This window comes from Crocodylus siamensis, chromosome 5 (genome assembly GCF_052110815.1).
Source record: "Crocodylus siamensis isolate JL-2025a chromosome 5, ASM5211081v1, whole genome shotgun sequence".
Classification (NCBI taxonomy): domain Eukaryota; kingdom Metazoa; phylum Chordata; order Crocodylia; family Crocodylidae; genus Crocodylus; species Crocodylus siamensis.
In genome coordinates this window covers 102,754,035-102,775,843 of record NC_143399.1, presented here as the reverse complement: position 1 = coordinate 102,775,843, position 21,809 = coordinate 102,754,035, and the positions used below count along the sequence as shown (strand labels likewise).

At 46.2% G+C, this 21,809-nt stretch overlaps 1 protein-coding gene across 1 annotated transcript in view; it reads left to right on the top strand.

Annotated features, from left to right (window-relative positions):
- CDH12 (cadherin 12) overlaps positions 1 to 21,809 on the top strand; it is a 953,181-nt gene that overhangs the window by 748,931 nt on the left and 182,441 nt on the right. Inside the window, exon 7 of the mRNA XM_090049941.1 lies at positions 15,127 to 15,421. Coding sequence (XP_089906067.1) covers positions 15,127 to 15,421 — 295 coding nt within the window. The remainder of the gene's footprint in view (positions 1 to 15,126; positions 15,422 to 21,809) is intronic.

Genomic DNA, 21,809 nt, shown 5'->3' with positions numbered 1-21,809 from the left:
CTGAGCAGTGGGAGCTCCGCTGTAGAGCAGAGCGGGGCAGAGCAGCCTGATCGCTTGCGTGACGGCATGAGGAGTGGGAATCTTGCTGCAGAGCAGAATAAACCAGAGCAGAGCAGCCTGACCGCCTGAGCATCGACATCATGGTACAAGGTGGAGAGGACCCTGATAGGGAGGTTTTGAAGGAGAGCCAAGGTGGCAAGGAATTTACGTTATAGCCAGTAGGTGGATTTTCTATTACAGCCGGTGGGCTCATGGCTTTATGTTCATTGTTGTAGTGATTGTGTAATACCGGAGGATTGGGAGAGGCTGTAGGGGATGGAGGAGACCTCATTAGCAGCTCCCCAGTGGAGTGGGGGGGTGTTCCTGGGTGCCCTGGGAGGGCACAGCAATTGGTACCGGAGCTGGCACTGCGGGTAAGCACCGGACAGAGGCACGATGTTGTGGGGTGTGGTGACCCCGGCCCCAGAGAGGGCGGGGGGGCGCGAGAAGCGCCGCGTAGGCCCCAGAGTGGGCAAGCACATGGGAATGGGAAGCCCTGGGGAGGTCAGATTATAATAGGAGGCTCCAGGGCGAGCAGTTGGCACCCTACCTTTGCAAAGCCCCAGAGAAGGGCGAGCGCGTAATTAAAGTCCCGCAGAGGGGCAGGCGTGCGAGAACAAGCCTGGAGAGGGGTGGACGTGCGGAAAGGGACCCGATGGAGACGAGGCGCATACAGAATAGAAGCCGGAGAGGGCTGAGCGCGCTATTAGAAGCCGGAGAGGGCTGAGCGCGCTATTAGAAGCCGGAGAGGGCTGAGCACACGAGAACAAGCCTGGAGAGGGGTGGACGTGTGGAAAGGGACCTGATGGAGATGAGATGTGTACAGAATAGAAGCCAGAGAGGGCTGAGCATGTGATTAGAAGCCGGAGAAGGCCGAGCTTGAGAGTAAGAGCCTGGACAGGGCTACGTGTACATTTGACAGGCCTGGAGAGGGCGCGTACATATTGTCATCCTGAGGGGCCCCGGGAGGGGCGCTTATAGTGGAAAGACCCTGGAAAGGGCGTTTATAGGAGAGAAGCACGGAAAAGGGCGAGAGGGTGAACAGAAGCCTGGGAGGGGCAAGTATATTGGGTGCGCATACTGAGAGACCCCAGAGAGAGGGGGTGCGTGTATTGAGAGACCCCAGGTAGGGGCGAGCATACAGACATAAGAACGTCCAGAACACCGGCGAGGATTGGGGGTGGTATTGGGGGTGGAAGGAGCCACGCGACGCCCTAGGGTGGGTGCACCAAGAGATATCCGTAGAGGGCAAGAGCACCGGGTCCGAGAAGCCCAGGAAAGGCAGCCTCCCATTAATTTTATATAAACAGCAAAGACGTGGCGGGCGAGACGAGGGTGCTAGAAGGGCAACTTGGCACGGTAGGGGCGCAGGAGAGATCACGGCCACTCCTGGGGCCCCGCCCCGTGACACACTGTAATAGGCTACCCAGAGATGTTCTGAAGTCTCTATCCTTGATAGTTTTTATAAGCAGGTTATGTAAATATTTTATTGGCATGACTTACTTAGGTGTGGCCCTGCCTTGAGCAGAGGGTTAAATTACATGACTTCCTGAGGCTCCCTCCAACTCTATATTTTTCTATGATTTTGATCTGTTACATAATAGCAAACTATTGAGGTGCAATGAGTACAGCAAGTGTGGTGCTGTTGCCTTCAGTGGCCTTTTAGGTCCTGCTACAATGCAGTTTTAACAAGCCCATAAGTACTCAATGGATGCATCTACACAAGACCTTTACTGAGCAGTTGACTAATTAATTGTGCAATAAATGTCTCGGCATCTACATGTGTGCATCTATTAGGGCACACAAAACTAATAAACTCCACAGCAGTATTTACAAGTCTTACCCTCTTGCGCAGTTTTTTCATGCTGCAGCACATGTGCAGACACTGAGCTGGCTGCCTGGGGCACAAGGGTGCTTCAGTGAGGGGGCTGTCTGTACCTTTGTGCCCCAACGAGTTCCTCCTCAGCACACTGAGCAGCCCTGGGCTGGCAGACTGACCAACCCCCAGGCTCCACTGCCAGCCAGGGCTGCTGCTGCCTGGCTCAGTGTGCTGCTCTCTGGGTTCACATGTAAACTGTGTCCAGGAACTTCCCCAGAACAATAAACTACCGAGCAATAAGCTCGGTAGTTTATTGCTGCCCCCTAATGACATGTGTGTAGATGCGTCCAATAAGTATAAACTTAGTGTAGCTTTTCATACGATCATCCAAGATGACAGCAGGAATAGAGCAGACTTAAAGTCAAATACAAAGCATGTTTCTATTTCAGTCTTCTAGAAACGCATACATCAAGAATACATCATTGCCCATCTTACAATTTTCTTATTAATCAAGTTAATTACAACATTCCTATGTGTCTTTCATACCCATTATACCAGGTTTGATTTTACCATCCTTATTTTTTTTCTTTATTTTACCAGCTTTGTATGTGTTCAATTTAAGGATTTTTTAGAATAGCTGCACCCTGTTGCCTTCCATGTAATTTTTAACTCATGTTTAACTCATACTTCCTTTGTGCCTACCTTGTGGCCTACATTTACTCCCTGAAGAACTTGAGTGCCAAGGATGCCATGGCTTCAGTCTCATGTGGAGCTGGCACTTCCTGATGTATATCTAGTGTCCAGTGTAACACAAATGATACAGTATGCAGAAATGATTAAGATGCTGATTTATTGTCTATGGAGCCACATTATGGATTCATTATAAAGATGAGACTAAGTTAAGTTATTCTGACAATAGGGCCCTTATTCAAAGAAGCCTATAAACTCATGTTAACCATCAAACAGATGTTGAAATCTATCCCTTTATACTGAAACCCTTGAATAGAAAACTGTTTCCATGAATTCAGTAGGACTTCAATATATGTATAGCTGAAGGATCTTCAATTCATGACGCTCTATGAAATGTCAGCCTTTTATTCTGTAGTTCCTATTTTAGAACATAGTACGGTGGTCTATTTTGTTTTTCTCTCATACGAGCGTCCTTGTTCATCCCTGTGAGGCACCATTGTATACTTTAGAAATGTGTGGATGTTTTTCCTCTGGGAAACAAAAGGTATTTCTAAAGCACAAACAGCTCTTAGTTAGGAAAGTGTGGTTTTATACCTACATTAGGCTTTTAGAGACCTCCTGAGTTTACTTGATAGGGGGCTGTTCTTGCACTGTTGTTGGCAATCAAATGAAGCATGTAGCCAAGGAAAGATAGTTCCATAGGGTTAAATAGCATGGAATACCAAGTAGAGAATCTCCTAATGTGTAGATTATTTCTTTAGCAGGATGGTACAAGTTCATTTACACAGGCACCATCCAGAGATTTCCTTCATTAGTCAAGCCCTGAAAATATTCTGCTAAAGCTAGAAGAAACTATAGAAAAACATGACCTTCTGAAGCAGTGGGTTCCATGGGATGACTGTGGTGCATAATAAATTCACTATTGTAAGAAATTATTGAGAGAACTACCATGGCTTTATTTTGAAAGGGAGTGGGTAATTTTATGGCCACCAGTAACATTTATGACTAAGCCAGGAGTAATCCAATCTCATTCTTAAGGATGAGAGATAATTGCCTGTGTGGCTTAGTAAAACATTTCTCTCAAATGTACTCTCTCTGTGCAGATACGTTGCACAGGTAACTAAGTGCATTATGGGGATGTTCACCTTCCACAGAAGCAAAATCATAGCTACAGGCTATAGGCAGAATGTTAAACTAGATTCATAGATGTTAGGGTCAGAAGGGACCTCGATAGATCATTGAGTCCGACCCGCTGCATAGACAGGAAAGAGTGCTGGGTTCAGATGACCCCAGCCAGATGCCCATCCAACCTCCTCTTGAAGACCCCCAGGGTAGGGGAGAGCATCACCTCTCTTGGGAGCCCATTCCTTCTATGACCAGGTGACCTATCACCTGGACGAGGGAGAAGAGATTCATGTCATATATCTTGACTTCAAAAAAGCTTTTGATTTGGTATCCCATGATCACCTCTTGGCCAAACTGGCCAGTTGTGGCCTTGGCTCCACCACGATCTGCTGGCTGGGAAATTGGCTCCGTGGTCGGACCCAGAGGGTTGTAATTGATGGCAGTCACTCATCGTGGTGCCCTGTGACCAGTGGGGTCCCTCAAGGCTCTGTCCTTGGACCCATACTGTTCAACATCTTCATTAATGATGTGGACATTGGAGTCAGGAGTGGACTGGCCAAGTTTGCTGATGACACCAAACTTTGGGGCAAAGCATCCACGCCAGAAGATAGGCGGATGATCCAGGCTGACCTGAACAAGTTTAGCAAATGGGCAGACAAGAACCTGATGGTATTTAACACCGAAAAATGCAAGGTTCTCCACCTTGGGAGGAAAAACCTGCAGCATCCTTATAGGCTCGGCAGTGCTACGTTGGATAGCACTACAGAAGAAAGAGACTTGGGGGTCATCATTGACCGCAAGATGAACATAAGCCTGCAATGCGATGCTGCAGCTAATAAAGCGACCAAAAGCTGGTTTGCATCCATAGATGCTTCTCGAGCAAATCCCGGGACGTCATTCTCCCCTTGTACTCGGCCTTGGTGAGGCCGCAGCTGGAGTACTGTGTCCAGTTTTGGGCTCCACAATTCAAAAAGGACGTGGAGAAGCTTGAGAGAGTCCAGAGGAGAGCCACGTGCATGATCAGAGGTCAGGAAAACAGACCTTACGATGATAGGCTGAGAGACATGGGACTCCTTAGCCTGGAAAAGCGTAGGCTCAGGGGTGATTTGATGGCCACCTATAAGTTTATCAAGGGTGACCACCAGGATCTGGGGGAACGTTTGTTCACCAGAGCACCCCAAGGGATGACTAGGTCAAACGGCCACAAACTCCTGCAAGACCGTTTCAGGCTGGACATAAGGAGGAATTTCTTTACTGTCCGAGCCCCCAAGGTCAGGAACAGTCTGCCAGCGGAGGTGGTTCAAGCACCTACATTGAACACCTTCAAGAGTAAATTGGATGCTTATCTTGCTGGGATCCTATGACCCCAGCTGACTTCCTGCCCTTTGGGTAGGGGGCTGGACTCGATCTCCCGAGGTCCTTTCCAGCCCTGATATCTATGAAATTCCAGACCTTGGCCACTCTAACTGTGAAGAAGTTCCTCCTAATGTCCAGTCTAAATCTGCTCTCTGCTAGCTTATGGCCATTATTTCTTGTTACCCCCAGGGGTGCCTGGGTGAGTAGAGCCTCACCAATTCCCTTCTGCGCCCCCATGATGAATTTATAGGCAGCCACAAGGTTGCCTCTCAACCGTCTCTTGAGGTTGAAGAGATCCAGGTGCCCTAGTCTCTCCTCGTAGGGCTTGGCCTGCAAGCCCTTAACCATACGAGTGGCCCTTCTCTGGACCCTCTCCAGGTTATCCACATCCCTCTTGAAGTGTGGTGCCCAAAACTGGATGCAGTATTCCAACTGCAGTCTGACCAGTGTTGCATAGAGAGGAAATATCACCTCCTTGGTTCTGTTTGTCATGCATGATAAAGTGCAGTTAGCTTTTCTGATGACTTCATCACACTGCCGATTCATGTTCATCTTGGAGTCTACTAGGACTCCAAGATCCCTTTCCACTTCTGTACTACCAAGCAGGTTATTTCCTATGTAGTAGGTGTGCTGGACATTTTTCCTTCCTAGGTGCAGCACTTTGCATTTCTCCTTGTTAAATTGCATTCTATTGTTTTCTGCCCATTTGTCCAACCTGTTCAGGTCTGCCTGTAGTTGTTCCCTGCCCTCCGGTGTGTCCACTTCTCCCCACAGTTTTGTATCATCCACAGACTTGGACAGAGCACACTTCACTCTCTCATCCAAGTCACTGATGAAAACATTGAAGAGTATCGGTCCAAGGACCGAGCCCTGTGGGACCCCACTACCTACTCTCTTCCAGGTTGATACCAACCCATCCACTACCACTCCAGATGGACCAATACACTGACCAGGTCTAGCAAGCACTGAGCAGAATGGCATACTAGTTCTTGGGTCCAGAGTAGAACAGTGACCAGTTCATTGACAAAAGATAATACACTTATTTTCAGGTAGAATTAGCAAAGTTCATTAACAAGGAACTCCATGGTCTCAGTGATATATGATCTGATTTTTTTAAATAACCGCCTTCCTGGAGAGTGCATGTCATTTTGCTGTATAGATTAACAGATTGTGATATGACACCAATTTTAGAGTTCCTTTTATTAATCGCTGTCTTTTTGTTATCACACAGAAAAATATTCATGTTTTTGCAGTAACAGTATTTGCTGTAAGAAATCATTAACTTTACATTTGGGATAGATTTGCCTAAACAAAGACCTGACATTAAAAATTAACTGTCTGTTAGTGGGGTAGAGAAAGAGAGAAAGCAAGAGATCCAATTTAAATAATCCTGGGAATGAATCCTTCATATTTTCAAAGCTTCATGCCATTTTTTAGTGTTGAAGATTTATAAAGGAAACATAATAGCAAAGGAAATTGGTGTGGATGCAATAATTTGTACTGTAGTGTAACAATAAATTCAAGTGACTCCAAAATTTAAACAGAGCTTCTGCTTTTAGTTAAGATTTGGGAGTCTGTTTTCTTGCCCTTTAGTTTTGCTCAAATAGCAGAAAAGCAAGAATTAGGAAATAAATAAAAGCAGGAAGAAAAAAATGTGATAAAAGAATGAAATTACTGCTGGACACAGTGATAAAAAAGTGTACTCTCTCAAATTTTATGTGCAGTTTTCAACTTGGAGTAGACAAGAACAAATGTCTCTTCTTCCAGTGCAATGCAGTTTGCAACATATAAATCAGAGACTGAATAGCAAGCACTTACTGTGTAGACTAAACTGCTTTTGGTAAAGTTTGAAGCAATGAAAGTTAAGATCAGCTTTTACTGTTGTGCAAGCCCAGCAGATGCAAATCTTCTGCCTCTCCTGGTAACTGATTTTCACTCATCATCTGAACTGACTCGGGGAACAACACCACCACCACCACCCAACAGCTGTCTGGATGCTTCAGAACTATAGTCCAATCACCTAAACAGCTGTTTTCCAAAGCAACTTGTTGTTTGAAATCTAAATGAACTCCTAACTCAGTCAGATAATGGGATTTAGGCTAGGTGGTGCAGCTGTGTAATGTGCTTTGCCTTTTATTACAGGGTTCAATTGAAATGAGTGATGGTTTATTGCACTGTACTAATTAGGGAGACACTTTGGATCTCCAAATAACTCCATAATTTGCATTCCTTAAAAAGGGTTTGAAAATAAGTGCCAGATGTGCCCATTGCTCAGCAATAGGTTTTTATCTGTTTGTAGCAAAATCAAAATGGTAGGATATTTTGATTAAATATACATGAAGCATCAGGTCCTCAGCTAATATAATAGAGCAGTTCTCTATTGAAATTATTGGAGATACCTGTTTATTCAGGCATGTTGGTGTGGAATACAACAAGCATATTTTTAATAGCTGAAATCTTAACTCTTCAGAGTGTAATGTGTTCTCAATTTGGTGCCTCTGAAGGGTCAGACTTGTATACTTATTTTTGCTTCCACTTTTTAAATGTATTCATTTATTTATTTTTTACTCTTCCATTATCTCAAGAACCCTGTTGTGGTCCCATTCCTGCACAGGGATTTTTATTCATCTCTGGTAGAATGCACACTCCTGGCTACATGTACACAACAGCCTGATTCATCACAATTTTGATATAGACTCTCCAATAGTGATAAATAGAAATAACTGTCAGCCTCCAGTGCTAGGTCTAATGTCTAAGGAAAGAAGCAGACAAGATATGCCTGGTATATCTCTCTCTGTTGGCAAATCATTACTTCCAAACTATAGTAGGGTATAGTTACACCTTATAATTAACACATACTAAATTTAAGGAATATTAGTGGATGTTAAACTTAGCATATGCTTTGAGCAGTCCCACATTCAGAATTAATGGCCCCCTGTAATACGCAGTGCTCAGAGCTGCCCTTAGAGTACTGCCCTTAGGGTAGGGGTAAACAGTTATTTCGGGTAGAGAGCCATTACCAAGTTTTGGCAAGCTGTCAAGGGCTGCATGGGTAGCTCTGCCCCTTGATGGATGCTCCGCCCCGGTTGCCATCTTGGGACTGGAAGTCCCACACCTAACCTCTGACCTTTGCCACCAGAAGTCCTTCCCTTGCCCCTGGAAGTACTTGGGAAAGAGGGTTTGCCATCTTAGGGGGAAAAAACCTGATTATATACTAAAAATCAAACACCCATAATAATATATTTTAATTTAATTTTAAAAAATTGTCCTGATTTGTGTGCGTTTGTGCTGTATATGTAGAAGTGATGCATAATAGCTCAAATACAGTCTTACTCTTGTATACTGTGTGGGGTATGAAGGGAAGTCGAGGGATGTGGGTGTGTGTGGGGTTTGTGGGGAGTTGTAGGTGGGTGGGTGGGTATGGGGGATGAACGTCTGGGCTGAGCAGCAGCGGCATGGAACAAATTGCTGCTGGGGGAGAGAAGTGACCTCTCCCCCTCTCTGTGGCTGGCGCTTCCTGGTGCAGCTGCTCAGAGCCTATGCGAGGCTCTCGTGTGTCACTCCCCCCTCTGGGCTGCCCCATGAGGCAGCAGTGGCAGCAGAGAGCAGGTACAGGTACCCCTGTGTAGGCTCTGAGTGGCTACACCAGGAAGCACAAGCAGCAGGAGGGGGAGGGGCTGCTTTTCCCCGACACTGGGCAGCAGTTTGTCCTGTGCTGCTGCTCCTGAGCCTGGGCCCTGTAGCAGCTCCGGGCTTGCTCGTCAAGGCTGAGCCAGAATAGTGGTGGCAGTGGCAGCAGTAGCTGGAGGGAAACAGTCGCTCAACACAGGAAAAAGCACCCTCCCCCCCGCCCCCGCTACAGCTGGTTAGTTTTTGGCGCTGCCGCCTGGAGCCTGCAGTGCGCTAGGCTATGGTGCAGCTCCTTCACTGCCACATCTGGGCTGCCCAGCACAGCAGCAGTGACTGTGTGTAGCAGCTTCAGGGCAGCTCACAAGTGGTGATAAAGAAGCTGCACTGCAGCCTAGCACAGCACAAGCTCCAGGCACCTGCACCAAAACTGCCCAGTGGCAGTGAGGGGAGGAAGGGTGCTTTCCCCCATGCTGAGCGGCAGTTTTTTCCCAGCTGCTGCTGCCACTGCTGCTGTGGCTCAGCCCCAGTAGGTGAGCCTGGAGCTGGTGCAGGACCTGGGCTTAGCAGCGGCAGTGTGGCACAAGCTGCTGCTCAGTGCAGGGGAAAAGTGCCTCCTCCCCCTCCTGCTCCTGGTGTTTCCTGGTGCAGCCACTTGAAGCCTGCATGGGGCTGCCTGTGCCTGCTCTCAGTTGCCACCAATGCCCCATAGGGAAGCCCAGAGACAGCAGAGACACAGGACAGCCCCATGCGGGCTCGGGCAGCTGCACCAGCAAGCAATGGCTATGGGGAAGGGGAGGGATCACTTCCTCCTGTCCTCCTCTAGCAGCAGTTTGTTCCATGCCACTGCTGCTCAGCTCAGACAGGCAAGTGTGGAGCACGCAGGGTTGTGGCTGCTTGTTTTGGTCCCCACCTGTACTGCAGGGCTGGGGCAGGGGGCACTGAGAGTGATCAGGTGCATGGGAACCAGTGACAGCCAGACAGCACAGGGCCCATATTGGTGTCCTGGGACCAGTGCCAGCAGGGTCCACAGAGGGGTGGCAGGAATGTGGGGTTCCAGCCAGCAAGGACTCTATGGAGCTGAGCCAGCTCCTCTCTCTCCCTGCTGGTGCAGCCCAGCCTGGCTCCACAGAGACCCTGCTAGCCCACACCCCGCACTCTTGCCACCCCGGTCTGGGTCCCACTGGTGCTGGCCTCAGGACACCAAAGTGGGCCTGGTGCTCCCCCAAGCCTGCTCACTTCCATTACCCCTCTGCCCTCACTGCTGCTTTCCCCACATTCCTGCTCGGCTGCTCTGCACCACATGGCCAGACCACAGGATACAGCAGCAGCCAGCCTGGCCCCGAGGACTGGAGTGATCATTCATTGTTCTCCCCTGCCTCCGCACCCTCAGCTCCCTGCTCTTACATGAATTTCCTGCTCTGGTTCAGGGAGGCACAAACAACCCCATGGTCGCAGGCCAGAAGCCTCTGCTAGACAGAGACTTTCAGATGGGGGGATGGACCCAGGCAAGCCTTGCTGTTTAGGGTCCTGCTGTGACTTCACCTGGATCTTACTGTCCCTGGTTCCTGTCATCTTTGGCAAGTAGCCAAGGGCAGATAAATATTTATTTTCTAAATTTGTAGGGGACCCATGGGCTGGGTTTCATAGATTTCATAGACATTAGGGCTGGAAGGGACCTCGGGAGATCATCGAGTCCAGTCCCTGCCCAAAGGGCAGGAAGTCAGCTGGGGTCATAGGATCCCAGCAAGATAAGCATCCAATTTACTCTTGAAGGTGTTCAATGTAAGTGCTTGAACCACCTCCGCTGGCAGACTGTTCCAGACCTTGGGGGCTTGGACAGTAAAGAAATTCTTCCTTATGTCCAGCCTGAAACAGTCTTGCAGGAGTTTGTGACTGTTCGACCTCGTCATCCCTTGGGGCGCTCTGGTGAACAAACGTTCCTGGTGGTCACCCTTGATAAACTTATAGGTGGCCATCAGCTCACCCCTGAGCCTATGCTTTTCCAGGCTAAAGAGTCCCATGGCTCTCAGCCTGTCATCGTAAGATCTGTTTAGAATCTGGATAGAATGGCCTGGCCAGCAAATCTAGCCCGTGCACTGTATTTTGTCCACCCCTACCTTAGGGGCATGGCTAGGACCCAGGTTGACTCCTGTGGCAGGGCACTGTTTGTGCCTGCCACTTGAAGGGCCTGGAGCTGGCAGCTGCCAGGCGCCTTCTGAAAGCAGCCATTTTGAATCTGGGGCTGCCCATATAAACAGAGCAGTTCTGCTGCTGGAGGCCAGGCAACAACATCGCCTGGCTGGAGGGCTGCTGGTATCATCTGGAGGTAAGGGATGAGCTGTAGGGGATGGGAAGGATGCTCCTGGTCCTGTGTACAACCTTAAACTACACCCTGCTGGGAGTGGGTGGCCTGGTGGGGCTCTGTGGTGTGGGAGCCCCCAGGAAATGCCAGGCCAGTTACCACCCTGGTGAAAGGTGGGTCAGGGCGCCTTCACCCCTAGCCCTCACAAACAGTTGTGTTACCTTTTGTTTGGAGTGCCTGGAGGGTGGACCTCCGGAGAGAGAGAGAAGGGACCATAGGCTCACACCTGTCTGAACTTCCCCTGACTGGTTCATGCTGGAGCCAGGACCAGAAGGGCCCCCAGGGGTTCACCATGAGAAACCCCCAAGAGCTGAGGGCCTGGGGTTCCAGCTGGCCTGGAGGTGGGCCAGAGCTAGTGAGCCGAAGGTCTCGGGGGGGGGGGGTGGGACCACACCCAAAGGGGAAACGGTTCAGTGAGCTATGCTGCCCAGTATGAAGGCAGATGAGACCACCTGAGGATAGAAATCCAGGCAAGTTTCAATCAAGAGGATTCTAGGGACCAGTGTGGGGGGTCAGTGATGATGATAATATTGAGATGCCATCTGCGAGGCTTGGGCTGCAGGGCAGGGGAGGAATGGAGCCGCAGATAGTGCCCCCTGGTATCGGGGCAGGAAATGGACAGCCTCCTGCTTATTAACATCTATTAATTAATTACCAACAAGGCATGGCAAGCAAGAATGCAGGTGTTTAGCCCAGAAACAGGTGGGCCGGACACGGTTAAATTGGCCTTGAGAAGGCCCTCTATTACAGCTCCCCAGCTTGCTTGCTCTCTGGGGTGGTGTAGGCAGCCCAGATAGTGACCCTGCCAGCCCTCACTGCCACCCAGGATCATTAGCTCCCCCCAATATTGGCCCCACTGCCCCACACTGGCTTGGACCATCTGCAACCTTCTTCCCCTGCAAGTCCACCTTCAAAGATCAGACCATCCTGCCCTTCTGGCCTGATTAGTGACTCATAGGGCTCTTAGCTCATGTTTTCCTGTCCTAATAAGTGGGCAATCCTGTTTTAAGACTCCTTAACACATAATTAATGTAACAACACCCTGACATGGCCTTTGGTAATCAAAGTTACTAGGATAACGGAAGAGGCTAAATCACCTGGTAAAACTGAAACACATGCTGTTCATTTCATTGACAAATCTTTCAGAACATATTTATCCATAGTTTTAAGATTTTTATACATTAAGAGAGTTTTTTTATACATTAAGAGGGTGATGTCAACCTGGGAGGGTTTGGGCAGCAGAGTCCCCCAGGACTCGGTCCTTGGGCTGGTGTTGTTCACATCTTCATTAGTGACCTGGACGAGGGTTGGCAAGCACCCTGTTCAAGTTTGCTGATGATACCAAGCTGTGGGGTAAAGTGAATACACTGGCAGGCAGGGACCGCATCCAGGCAGACCTGGATAGGTTAGAGAAGTGGGCGGATCTGAACAGGTTCAGACAAGGACAAGTGCAGGGTGCTGCACCTGGGGAGAGGGAACCAGCATTATGGTTATAGGTTAGGGGCTGACGCTCTCGGCACCACAGAGGCAGAGAGGGATCTTGGAGTCAGGATTGACTCCAGGATGAATATGAGTTGCCAATGCGACGAAGCAATAGGCAAAACCAACCACACCCTGTCATACATCAATAGGGGCATCACTATCAGGTCCAGAGAGGTCTTGCTTCCCCTCTATGCGGCACTGTTCAGGCCGCAGCTGGAGTACTGTGTCCAGTTCTGGGCACTGCACTTCAAGAAGGATGTGGAGAACCTGGAGAGGATCCAGAGGAGGGCCACTCATATGGTTGAGGGCCTCCGTGGCAAGCCCTACGAGGGGAGGCTGAGGGACCTGAATCTCTTCAGTCTCCGCAAGAGGAGACTGAGGGGGGATCTTGTGGCTGCCTACAACCTTATTGGGGGCCAGCAGCAGGGACTCGGGGAAAGTCTGTTCACCAGGGCCCCCCTTGGAGTCACCAGGAACAATGGCCACAAGCTGAGGGAGGATAGGTTTAGGTTAGATATTAGGAAGAACTACTTCACTGTAAGGGTGGCCAGAGCCTGGAACAGGCTTCCCAAAGAGGTGGTGCTCTAACCTTCCCTGGAGATCTTCAAGAGGAGACCTGGCTGGGGTCTTATGACCCCTGCCACCCCCAGTGCTCCTTCCTGCCCATGGCAGGGGGTCGGACTAGATGATCTGTCTAGGTCCCTTTCGACTCTTTGATTTTTATGATTCTATGATTTTAAAACTTGTTTGGGAGTTTTCTGTGTTGTTTCTTTTTGTTTGTTTATTTTTTGGTAACTTTAAACTTGCAAAGTAGAAGAAAATATTAGTTTTAACTGACCAGGGTATAATGGCTCAGCACGGTGCATGTGAGCCACATAAATTAAAGGATGAGGAAGAGAAGCATTAATTATGTCAAGGTTGAAGCCATTATCGTTTCATTCCACAAAGAAAGGGGATGCTTGACTCCCAGCGGATCCTGGGTAAACTGCCTTTTAATCTATTCACAATGCACCCAGTGCCCAATGAGGATGAAAACCTCTGCTCAACTGATGATGTCATTTAAAAATCCACCTGTGGGGCAGCTCTAATGGAGGCTCAGTCACCTATTAGCTCCGACAAGAAGGGTTGGGTTGAAAACATGAAAGGAGGGTAGTACATACATGTGTGCATGCATGTCTACCACATACACACACTCCCTCTCTATCCCACAAACCATGACCTCCTTTTTAGTCACAAGGTCCTAGATTTAATTTCAAGAGAACAGGCTATAAATGTTATTAAGTGTCTTTACCTCTTCCTTTGTAACTGAGCTTCTTACCCATTTCCGGAACTGTTTAGCTAGTTTTTAGTAATGCATTTTCTGTTTAATCTACTTTCATGTCCTGCGTTTCTTTTACTGAGTTTTACCTTGAACACTACATCATTTAAATAAAGCTCATATCCATAAGCCCCTGATCGTACTGTTTAAGGGAGTTCACTTTGGCGCACCTTGAAAGCTTGTTTTCAACATTTATCCAGCACAAAAGGTCTGTGTATTTGGTTTTAGCTGGAAAAAGCACAAAGTATTATTTGAATAATGGTCTCAGACTCTGAAAAGGTATATTTGTTTTTAGCCTATGGAAAACCAGGGAGTTGATACCACTTTGATGTAACTTTTAACATCCATTAAAGTTTTTTAGCTGGAACAACAGCATGAGTCTAACACAGTTAAAAGCATCTGGAGAAGGGATCCCACAAACTGGGATTAAGACCCTTTTTCTGTTAAGACACAGTTCCAACAACTGACCAAAGCAAAGTTTTTCTGTCCTGTAAAGCTTGCTTGTTTTTTCTACCGTGAAAATAAACTATTATTGTTCCAGTGGACTGACAGATGTGTACAAGAAAGTTTGAATCCGTAACTATAGTTATTTCCCCAACATCCTGCTAGGATTATAATAAGGAGTATAATAACATGCACAGAAAAAGAGATTAAGAAATACTTGGTGTTTGTACATTGAAGCCAATGGGGTAGCGAAGTGGAAGTGGAAAGGGACAGTCTGACTCTCAGTATCACATCTAATGATGACTTCCAGTATTACTTAGAACCAAAATATAATGCGCTGAATTCATACTAAGTTGCACACTAAGTTGGACTTTGAGTTTAGGGTGTAAACAAGCCCATGATCAGAAAGCAAAACTCAGACAGCCAAATATCTCTCTCATGTTTTTTACGTATGTTCACAAACCAACTGATACTTGCAAAAAGTTAAGACTAGGTTTGCTAAAAGCAATAGTACACTTTTTGACAACTTTGATTGTAGCTTTACATTTTTGACAAAACCTTAAACCTGCTAAGGTTTTAGTTTTTCTAATGAGCAGTTTATAGGAGTCCAGTCAATGAGAATTTTAAAATGTTTCCTATGTAGATATTATTAACTAATAAAAAACATTCACTGATGCATTGCCAGTAGTTTCCTCTTATCCTTACCAATAATTAAGAGGTTATGACACCTTTTCCCAAGGTACTTTGATGACCAGCGTTGTATGAAGGAGGGAACAAAAATATGTGGCTGCCTTTCAGGCAGGAACAGATCATTAATGAGACTCCCTCATCATACCTTCCTTCTTTTTTTCTGTTCTACAGCTTCATTCTGACTTGGACAAGGGAGTGGGCACTGTTAAATACACCCTCTCAGGAGATGGAGCTGGCACAGTTTTTACTATTGATGAGACCACAGGGGATATACATGCCATAAGGAGCCTTGATCGAGAAGAAAAGCCTTTCTACACACTCCGTGCTCAGGCCGTGGATATAGATACCAAGAAACCACTGGAGCCTGAATCAGAGTTCATCATCAAAGTGCAGGACATTAATGATAATGAGCCAAAGTTCCTGGATGGACCCTATGTTGCCAGTGTCCCAGAAATGTCTCCAGTGGGTGAGTAAGAACTTTACTCTTCTTGAATCTTTGTTGCTTATTTTTAATGTTAATTTCTTACCGAGGATCCTGACGTGGATATGTAGCTCCCAGAATTAATATCTAGGACATAGAAAACGCCTGCATTTAAGAATATACACATTGCAATATTATTTTTGTCATTTCTTGTTATAGTCAAGTTCTTTCTCTTTTCTGTTAAGTACACATAGCTACCTGTGGCTTTTAGGTTAATTGGCATGGGGGATAGAGATAAGTGTGCTTAGGGCAGTACAGTGCAGTAGGCCAGATATCTCAAACAGGTTGGGTCTAGGATTGGGAGGAATGCTGTCAGAGGGATGTTTGCAGACAGTTGTTTTGTTTTCCCATCCTTTTACACCAACTTATCTGTCTGCGGTAGAGAGTTGGGATGAAACACACCTACCACCACCCTCGATTCACACAGTCCTTGGTAAGTGTGTGACAATAAAAACATTCCAGTCTCTGGAACACCTCCCTCTATCTGTCTTCTTTCTAGTCACAAACTGTGTGCTCATCTCATATCCTCTAAATCTCTGTAACATGCTTCTAGAAACAATAATTGTACTTCAGAAAGGGAGTATGGATTAGGCCTTAGCTGGACTCTGGGCAGGAGAAGTTTAGTTCAGTTCTATGTTGTGTGCTCTGTCACTTTCAAATGTCAGTGTTATGTATGTTTGGTTGCTGCTTCTGTTTTATTACAGTTTTCTGACTCATTTCAAAATGACTTCCTCTTCTGTCACAAAGTCACAAGTCAGAGCTACTCAACACCTCCTAGGCTATAATTTAAAATGCCCATTCTGAACAATTGCTAAGGTTTTATATGTCTCAAATCATACCAGGGGCTTCTGCTGGCCTGCTAACCACACAGTGTATTTCATTAAGTTTGGATAGCTGGTCCTAGAAGTAAACATGTTTAAAAACATACTACACAAGTTGTTGTGTGGTATACAATTTTAAATTTGTTTGCATGATTATTTGGAGCTTATGATGCATTCCTGATCTAAGGAGTGGGTTGAAAGAATGTAATCAGTTTTAAACAGCACATTAAAATGCAGTTAATTTAATTAGTGATGGAAAAGCATTTGGATTTTTTGAGTCCTTTCTTTTAGCAGGTAACAAAATTATATATAGACAAGTACAGCCTATGATAACAATATCATTAATCATAAGTCAACACAAAAAGTAATTCCAATGGAAGTGGCAGGCCTATGTGGTCAAGATATGGCAGTTACTGCAGCCCATGACATACGAAGAAGTAATGTGATTTGTTGCATCTGACCACATTTCACTCCCTGGTTTGAATGACCAGGTACTCAGGAGTAGATCCAGAGTGGATGCTGTGGTCACATCACTTTATGAACCACAATGAAGAAGCTTGAGACTTTAAGTTCCCAAAGGAGGTAAGAATCTGTCTCTTACCCTGCTGTCAGCACCCTCTCTTTTCCCCCTCACTGTCACTCCCCCTCACTATCACCTCCCCTCCCGCCCTTCCTATTTCTCCTCTTTCCCACCTGCAGAGCTGCCCCTCCTCTGCTCCAGCCAGGCATGGGTAGCCAGGTTTAGCTGAGAAGAGCAGCAGCAGGGTGTGGGTTTCCCCACCCAGCCTGGTCTCCCTGAGTGTTCCCTGCTAGCCCAGGAGCAGGCTAGGGAGGGGGAGCTCACCTGATGCAGCTGTCCCTAGCTGAGCCCAGCCTGCCATGCAGTATTCCCCAGTAGCCCTGGCTGGAGCAGGAAAGGGATGGTCAGGACAGCAGTGGTGGTAGGAGGGTCTTTCCGTGCCCAGAAGCATAAGTATTGAGGGTAGAGGGGTGAATGAGAAGGAAGGAAAGGGGACATACCTCTCAGCATAGAGGTGGGAGGGAAAGGGTGCCAGGAGTTGGGGTGGAGGGAAGGGAATTCTTACCTACTTTGAGGACATGGTAGCGGGCTGTGAAAGAGGGCTGGGAGCAGGGAATGAAAGCCAACCTTGCTTCTCTGATCACTGTTCCCTCACTACTTCTTTAAAAATCCTGAATATGCCTATGTAGGTACCCATTTATACCTAGGACTAATGGGTGCAGCCAATAGAGTGGTGCTCACACTTATTCCTATGGAGCTGATATGGGATGCCATAACTACTTTGCCACCTTTCCCTGGTTCTTAATCAAAAATAAAGGGGAAAAATAAAAACCAGTCAAACTACTTCCACTGTTAATTCACATTGCTGATAGCTGCATGCACGGAACAAGTTAGTCAGCCATTTTATTGCAAGATGAGCAGCCTTTAGGTAATGCAAAGCATTACATTGTATTGAGTACTGGGGCCCAGACTGACAGAGACCCTTAGCCCTGTAATCCCTCTGTATTTACCTAGCTGCTATTGATTTAGGAATTAGACACCCAGATATTTTTATAGATCTGGGTCTCCATGACTATATGAGGTGCAACTGGATATTTTGCCTGATCCATAATGCTACTCAAGTTTTAATACATTTTCCTTTTGAATAGGAGGCAACAGATCACAATCTGCAGAAAGATGTCCTTTGCTTGTCCTCTGATTCCTGCTAGGACCCTATGTCCTTCAATTGTTTTCTATGCCTCTGAAAAGAGCATTCACAGCAGCAACCCTTTTCCTCTAAGACAGGTTAAAATTTACCAGAAAAGGTTTTTTTTTTTTTTAAAGAGAAGAAAGTGACCTTGGTACAGGTTTAGAATCCAACCAGCAATTATTTGTTACTTAAATTAGGTCACAATCTCAGCTCCTAGATCCTACATAGCAATAGAATACAGAAATGTCTTTTGTCACCTGTAACTATCCATGTTCAGTATTCAACCTTTTGGCTTTTTGAGCCAACTGAGTAGTGTCGGTATCTCCTCAGGCCAGATCAGAACCTGCATGCCAGGATCAGACCAGCACACCTGGATTGGGCTCTGTATGACCTCAGCTGGTCCCCATGCACTGGGATCAATCCTCAGGCTGTCTCTACTGAACCCCACCATATGAACTGCATTTAAAAAAAATGTTTGGTTTTATTCTAGAGAGAACCCTACTAATACAAAAGATATGGGCATTCTATACTCATTCCCACCCCCTCTCCTCTGAAGTCCTCTTTGTAAAGAAGTTGCATCTGAGTCGAAATTCAGCCAAATTGAATATGTGATGTAGAATTAATCTTTGTTTGAGCTTTAATTTACTGACTGCTGCTGGAATCCCCTATCATTTACCCCCTGTTTATATAAGCATTGGGTTGGAGTTCTGAGATACAACTTTCTCATAGGTTCATGAGTCCCATCTGTCCTTGTGCTTCAGTTTTGAGTCCCTGAACTGAAGAGAGTTGGCCAGAACCCATCTCTATTCCTCTTCCTTGCAAGGGGAAAGAAGTGGTACAATCAACAGAGGGAACCCTTCCTTCCACTTTTCTTTTCTACTTAGGAGTGGAAATATATGTCCATAGGCACTGCCCTGAGCCTTCTCAATAGAGAAAACCTGCAGCCATATTTGGAAGCTCATTTTGCTACTGTATGCTCAGGTTCATGCTTTCTGCTGACCTCACTTCAGTTACCCCTGTATTGGAATCTATGGGAATTTATACAGATAAGGTTGTCTGCTCCAACATGCCAGAAATCCAGTCTGTTGGAGAAGATTTGATTAATCGAGTCTGCAGAGAATGTAAACTGATGCACCTGCTGCTGCGCCACATCCATGTGTATAAACAGTGAAATGCACATTAGTGCTAAGAAAATGGTGGTGGTAAGTTCAAAAGTGCACCGCTGCCATTTTCTCAGCACTGACGTGTATTTTGCTGTTTATACAAATGTATGTGATGCAGCCCCAGGCGCTTTTAGAAGTGTCCAGCGCTGAGTTGCATACACGTGTGCATGTGCCATTTGGAACTTGTTGCATGTTAATTTTAGGCAGCTGCTGGAGCTCTTAATCCCTGGATTGTCCACACATTAACACCTGACACTAAGTATAAGCGTTCTTTAGGTGGCTTAAATTATGCCACATCACAGCAGGTTTATCTCTGACCCATGTTACCCAGCTTGTATTACACTAATGTGTATCACCATAGGCTATACATTACTGTAAACACTGCCCGCAGCCACTGCCCCCTCGCTTCTCTCTCTGGTTCAGATCAGAGTCACTGCCCTCTCTCCCCAGCATCCCAGATCCCTGCTCCCTGCTCCACCTGCTTGGTTGTGGCTTCCTGTGCCACCTGTCCTCGGGGGGGGCAGGCAGGCAGGAAAGGGAAGGGAAGAGTTAACCTGCCTGTCCAGGTACTGCCACCACCCTTGGTGCTCTCTGGGCTTGGGTCAGCCTGAATAAGAGAAGCATCCCAGTGGCAGTAGCAGCAGGGGCCAGGCGGACAGGTTAACCCTACCTTGCTTGCTCCCCTGGGACAGAGGAGGAGCCCTGGGGGCATAGGAAACTGAGGGAAACCTGGGCAGCAAGGGGCAAAGGGGAAGCCCAAGACAGGGAATTCTAACCTTTCAGTCCTCCAAGCCTCTGCTGGCCTGAACATATGACTGCTCCAAACTTGACCTAGCACTAACACTGATCAGCATTTGATTAGCTTGAAGTGTAAGACGTAACAAAGTCCTATGTGGACAGAATAATAACCTGTATAGTGATGTTTGTTTGAATTTTTTCTATTTTTCCTGAGAAAGAAGGGGGAAAAAAAAAAAAGACTAGCTTCTAAAATCCATTGAATCTTTAGGGGGATTTCTGAGATACAAATTTCTAATATGTTGCCTGAGAGCACCATGCTAATGCACATTTATTTCGATAAGGAAATTTAATCTTGTCCTTCAAGCTCAATCTGAGCCTTTATTAACCTCCATGCTGCTATTTTGTATGGATTTTAGATCATTAAAACAATATTACTAAAAGGCATCTCTCCTGCCTCATTATCAAGAAATTTGGCACCTCTTTTCTCAAAACCTTCTTCCTGATTATCAGTGAAGACAGTGTAGTTTTCAGAAGAAGATTGTCAACTTTTCCCAAAGTCATCCCACTTTGCTTATGATTCAGACTTCTTTGTTTACTTTCTAACCATTTCCAAGCTCTCCCTTCAGAAGAAAATAACACTAGCTGGATACCTGCCGTGCTCTAAAACTACTTTGACAGGATAGCCAGCATGTGTAATTCAGAACATATCATCATCTAATTCAAAGGGCCGGAAGCTGGCTCTAGGAAGGAAACCTACTCTGATGAAGTAGATAAAGTAACTTGCATATGCCATATTCTTCCCCTGCGTGAAACAAAGCACATTCTACCAATGGTATAAGCAAGCAAAAGTCTTCTAGTGTCACAGCCTTTGACTGGTGTATCCTATAGGCTGCTGGAACCAACTAAAACTTTGTCAACAATTTAATCTTAGTCCTTATATGTAGTTTCATTTAAGGACGTAATTACCAATTAAATATATGTTTAACCTGTTGTAATTACAGGTATTAGTTACCGCTCCTCCCCCCCTCTTTCCTCCTCATTCCTCTTACCCTCCCTTTCTCCTGCCCTGCTGCCTTCCAGTTCTTGCTGGGGCACTGTAGGGCTTTGCTTCCCCCACTTCTCTCCTGGACTTCCTGGCCCCTGGTTAAACAAAATCTGATAAGCTAGAACCTGTTATCACTGAGCTGATCAGTTAAATTATTAATCATTTAACCATTCACATCCCTAGTTTCATTTAATGAAATAACAGGCTATCTCCTGCCTTTTCTTTGCTGGCAGTTTATCGTTCATCTAAGAAGTTTAAAACATTTTCTCACAGAGTAGTTTATAGTGAAACATTTATTATGGTAAGCCACAAGACTGACTTCTCAGGAAAAACGTAGAAGTGAGCATTAATATTTAACATGTGTTGATTGTTTTTTACTACTATTGCCTCTACAAAAAATGTGGCATATTACAAGATATTTATTCTGAGGTGTGGCACAGAAAAAAAAATTGAACATGAAATTCATATTTTTGGAAAAGAGAAATTTTCTGTTCTATATTAGACTAGTGATCCATCTGCTCTGATATGCTACATTGGACACCAGTCATATTGAAAGTTTAAGGGTACATGAAGATGTTACACTTAGATCAATCTAAGTAGTAAACTAAGTTAGACTGGGAATGGGTTAGCACATTTACTTAAATCTGTACCTGTTCTGAGCACAGCCTTGGGGCTGGAAAAGCCCAGCTGCTTGCCGCAACCCTAGGACTGTGTTTTACCTATCCCTGCTGACCCTGACCAGACCATTTTTAGTCCCACAGTACACCCCCAGGACGGATCTGTTAACCCCCTTGATCCTGCCCTTCCCTCTACCACCCTGATTTACTTAGATTGGGTTCCTGGAGTGGCTCTCAGTTCCAGTGAACATGGGCACATGCTGTGCCTTATCTCTGCTCA